This window comes from Bubalus bubalis, chromosome 4 (genome assembly GCF_019923935.1).
Source record: "Bubalus bubalis isolate 160015118507 breed Murrah chromosome 4, NDDB_SH_1, whole genome shotgun sequence".
In the NCBI taxonomy this organism is placed as follows: Eukaryota; Metazoa; Chordata; class Mammalia; order Artiodactyla; family Bovidae; genus Bubalus; species Bubalus bubalis.
This window is the reverse complement of record NC_059160.1, coordinates 21,126,699-21,131,116: the sequence shown is the minus strand read 5'-3', so window position 1 is coordinate 21,131,116 and position 4,418 is coordinate 21,126,699. Positions and strand designations below refer to the sequence as shown.

The 4,418-nt window shown below is 38.4% G+C and overlaps 1 protein-coding gene across 1 annotated transcript; it reads left to right on the top strand.

Annotated features, from left to right (window-relative positions):
- The first annotated feature begins 1,012 nt into the window (after window positions 1-1,012).
- On the top strand, window positions 1,013-2,063 carry LOC102393160 (taste receptor type 2 member 10-like). Its single transcript, XM_006076427.4, has one exon. It carries the CDS (start codon window positions 1,131-1,133, stop codon window positions 2,061-2,063), a length of 933 nt encoding a protein of 310 aa, XP_006076489.3. The 5' UTR covers window positions 1,013-1,130.
- Window positions 2,064-4,418: the final 2,355 nt, after the last annotated feature.

The window sequence follows — 4,418 nt, the reverse complement described above, 5'->3', positions numbered from 1 at the left end:
CAAATTGGAGACATAGAATTACTCCTAATATTCCTTTAACTGTCCATGGGATCAGTTGTGATACTGCATTTCACTTCTGGTCTCTCTTTTATTCTTAGCATGCTTGCATGCACGCTCAGGTGCTAAATTGCATCTTAATTTTTGTGACCCCCATGGGCTCTAGCCAGCCAGACTCCTCTGTCCATGGAATTTTCCAGGTAAAAGTACTGGAGTGGGTAGCAATTTCCTTTTCAAGGAGGTGTTCCTGACCCAAGGATCAAATGCACATTTCCTGAGACTCCTGCATTTACAGGCAGATTTTTTACCACTGAGCCAACTGGAAAACCCTTAGTCAGTATGACTAAAGACTAATCCATTTTATTGATCTTTTCAAAGAAGCAGCTTTGCTTTACAATGGCTAAATTCATTCATCTCTTCTATACACTGTTTTTGCTTTATATATCTAAATTGTCATTATTGTGCTGTGCTGTGCTTAGTTGCTCAGTTGTGTCCGACTCTTTGTGACCCCATGGGATATAGCCCACCAGTCTCCTCTCTCCATGGCATTCTCCAGGCCAGAATACTGGAGTAGGTTGCCTGCCCTCCTCCAGGGGATCTTCCTGACCCAGGGATCGAGCATAGCCTCTGGCATCCCTTGCATTACAGGCAGATTCTTTACCTGCTGAACTACCTGGGAAGCCTCCTGCCATTATTAACACAATATAAATGACAATGTCACTGTTGACATTAAAAAATGATAAAGTCCAATTTATGTTTCTATTCTGCTCTGTTTTCTGTAGGTATGTGTCTGGCACTCCTACTGCACAATTCAGGGTAACAAATGCAAAATAGTCTCAGGAGGACAAGTAGACTCCAAGAAACAGAAACTTTTATTTGCATCTTAACAAATTGTGGGTAGGCGTTCAGTTTGGATGTGTGTTCTGTAGACTAGCTACCTTTTATGTCCATAAGTAGAGGGGTCTCTGTGAGGCTATTTTGGATTCCATAACAAGGAAATAATTGGGTCCATTTCGTCTTTATGAAATGAAAAAGAAGAAAATCGTCCTGCCTTCAAGCAGCAATACCTGCCTTTTTCTGCAGCAGGTAATCGAAAATTAATGAAACAGAAATAGTATTAAGGATTGGCAGACATGCTGAATATAGTGGAAGGCCTCCTCATTTATGTAGCAGTCAGTGAATCAGTATTGGGGGTCTTAGGGAATGGATTTATTGGAGTTGTAAGCTGTGTTGACTGTGTGAAAAGCAAGAAGATCTCTACTGTCAGCCTTATTCTCACTGGCTTAGCCTCTTCCAGATTTTGCCTGATATGGATGATAATTACAGATGCATATATAAGGATGTTTTTTCCAGATATATATTTGTCTGGTAATATAAGTCAATATATAGTTCACTTATGGATAATTATGAATCAATCAAGTATCTGGTTTGCCACCAGCCTCAGCATCTTCTATTTCCTGAAGATAGCCAATTATTCCCACTGCATTTTTCTCTGGCTGAAGTGTCACATCAACAGGGTTCTTCTCCTTTTCATGGGGTCCTTACTTATTTCATGGTTATTTGCTTTTCCAAGCATTGCAAAGCCTAGTACTAATAATATTATGAAGAACAGAAGCACAACCTGGCTGATCACCATGCATAAAAGTGAATACTTGACAAATCAGATTCTGCTCAATATTGGAGTCATTCTTGTCTTTGTACTATGCCTGATTACATGTTTCTTATTAATCACTTCCCTTTGGAGACACAACAGAAAGATGCGATTGAATGCCACAGGATTCAGAGATCCCAGCACTGAAGCACATATCAAAGCAATGAAGATTTTGGTGTCTTTTGTCATCCTCTTTATCTTGTATTTTGTAGGCACTGCCATACAAATATCAGGTAGTAGTACTATGCCTGAAAACAAACTGTTTTTCATTATTGGTCTAACAACCAGACTCCTCTATCCCTGGGGACACTCATTGATTCTAATGCTAGGAAACAGGAAGCTGAAGCAAGACTCTTTGAGGGTACTGAAGCCATTAAAGTGCTGGGAAAAAGAGAAACTTCTTAGAATTCCATGACAGGTTTGGGAAGAAATGGATGCTTCCAGAAAGTAATCTAGTGATGAAATTCCTGAAAATCTGTTTCACTTTCTGCTTTCTTCCAGTGGTTTTAACTGTGTTTTGAACATAACTAAAATCTTACAAAATGATTTTGACTACATCTCAGGGAATGTCACTTTTCAATGAGATTTTAATCCCATATACAAATTAAGTGTCTTGGGGAGCCTCCTTCTTTTGCCAGTGGTTTCTCCCAACCATCAATCTTAGACCAAAAATTACTTGGAGATTATTTACTATAAAGATGTTGCTGGTAGGAGTAAGTCTCTAAAACAAGATTTCTATTTGTGTTTTAATTGAATTCCCTGAAGCATTGATAGTACTTCACCAAAAATAACTCAATGAATTATTATTATTATATTACTTCTCTTACTTATTTTAATGCCCACATTTTTCTAGATTTGTCAAGTAAGAACCACTTCAAATTGTCTCTTGTGTCCTTTTGACATGTCCCCATTCTTCTTTCATGTTTCCTTACATTCTTTCAAACCAAAACATTTCAGGCTCATTTTGTGCTTTTCCTCACCCAGCCCTGGATTCATTATTTCTGCAAGAAGTCTTCATTTATTTGAGGGAACAAGGGCATTTGAAAACCAAACTTTTGTTGTATGCAAACATTACACACACCTCCTTACTTCTTTCTCCCTCTCTGCCTCTGTCTATGTATCTCTCTATTTGTAATGTATGATGCATCTATGCTGATGTTAATTATAATTAGAAAATTCCAATTAAAAATCACAAGCTTCGTTCTTGCTGCTGCTGCTAAGCTGCTTCAGTCGTGTCCAACTCTGTGAGACCCCATAGACAGCAGCCCACCAGGCTCCTCCATTCCTGGGATTCTCCAGGCAAGAATACTGGAGTGGGCTGCCATTTCCTTCTCCAATGCATGAAAGTGAAAAGTGAAAATAAAGTCATTCAGTCGTGTCCAACTCTTAGTGACCCCATGGACTGCAGCCTACCAGACTTCTCTGTCCCTGGGATTCTCCAGGCAAGAATACTGGAGTGGGTTGCCATTTCCTTCTCCAAAGCTTCCTTCTTACCATGTTGCAAATCCTCTTTTTAACCATGAAAGATATGGCTCTCATTTGTTCAGTTAAAGGTCCGTCCAGTCAAAGCTATGGTTTTTCCAGTAGTCATGTATGGATGTGAACGTTGGACCATAAAGAAAGTTGAGTGCCGAAGAATGGATGCTTTTGAACTCTGGTATTGGAGAAGACTCTTGAACTGCAAGGAGATCTAACGAGTCCATCCTAAAGGAAATCAGTCCTGAATATTCATTGGAATGACTGATGTTGAAGCTGAAACTCCAATACTTTGGCCAACTGATGCAAAGAACTGACTTATTTGAAAAGACCTGGATGCTGGACAAGATTGAAGGCACGAGGAGAAGGGGATAACAGAGGACGAGATGGTTGGATGGCATCACCGACTCAATGGACATGAGTTTGAGTAAACTCCAGGAGTTGGTGGTGGACTGCAAGGCCTGGCGTGCTGCAGTCCATGGGGTTGCAAAGAGTTGGACACAACTGAGCAACTGAACTGAACTGAACTGTTCAGTTTATTTACTCATTTATTCAGTCCTAACATACACTACAAGTAGTTTCTGGCTTGTTAACTCATTTCTCTTCTAGAAGGAAGAGAAAGGAGGAAGGAAGGAAAGAAGAAAGGAAGAGTGAGAGAAAGGAAGCATGAAAGAAAGAAGGAATGAAGGGAGAAAGGAAAGAAGAGGGAGGGGAGGAAAGGGAAAAAGGGAGGAAGAAAACATTATTAACTACAGTTCAGTATTTTGTTGCAGCTCATATATAACTATATCAGGGCATAAATTCAAAATGCTGTGTTCCAAAGTAACTTTGGTAAGTTCTCTTTCTTTCCTTTTAGCATGGTTATATTATTCATTTGAAAAAGTGAAATTTGTTTGTTATTGTAGTTTGTTTTTTCCCCTGCCTTTATTTTATATTTTTAATGTAAAATAATAACATTATCTTTAAGAGTCAAAATTATACAAAAGGTATACTGAGAATGTGATCATTCACACTCATAAATTTCATTTCATTTCAGTATTAATTATCAATCTCATTCATTTCTGTTTTCTTCCTCCCAATTTTATTTTTGAAAAAATAAGCAAGTGTGTATTAAATTTTTCCATATTCCTTATATAAAGAATAGTTTGCACAATGCTTTTTTCACTTTACAATATGTAAGAAATCACTGCATCCAGTTGTGAAATTCTATTTCACACCTTTTTAGTACTCCATTGTCTGAATGTACCAGAGTTGATCCAACAGGTTCTGTGTTTATATTCGTTTGTTTCTGATA

Excerpts from the sequence above, each read along its gene's own strand:
- LOC102393160 (XM_006076427.4), top strand. The coding sequence starts at position 1,131 with ATGCTGAATATAGTGGAAGGCCTCCTCATTTATGTAGCAGTCAGTGAA.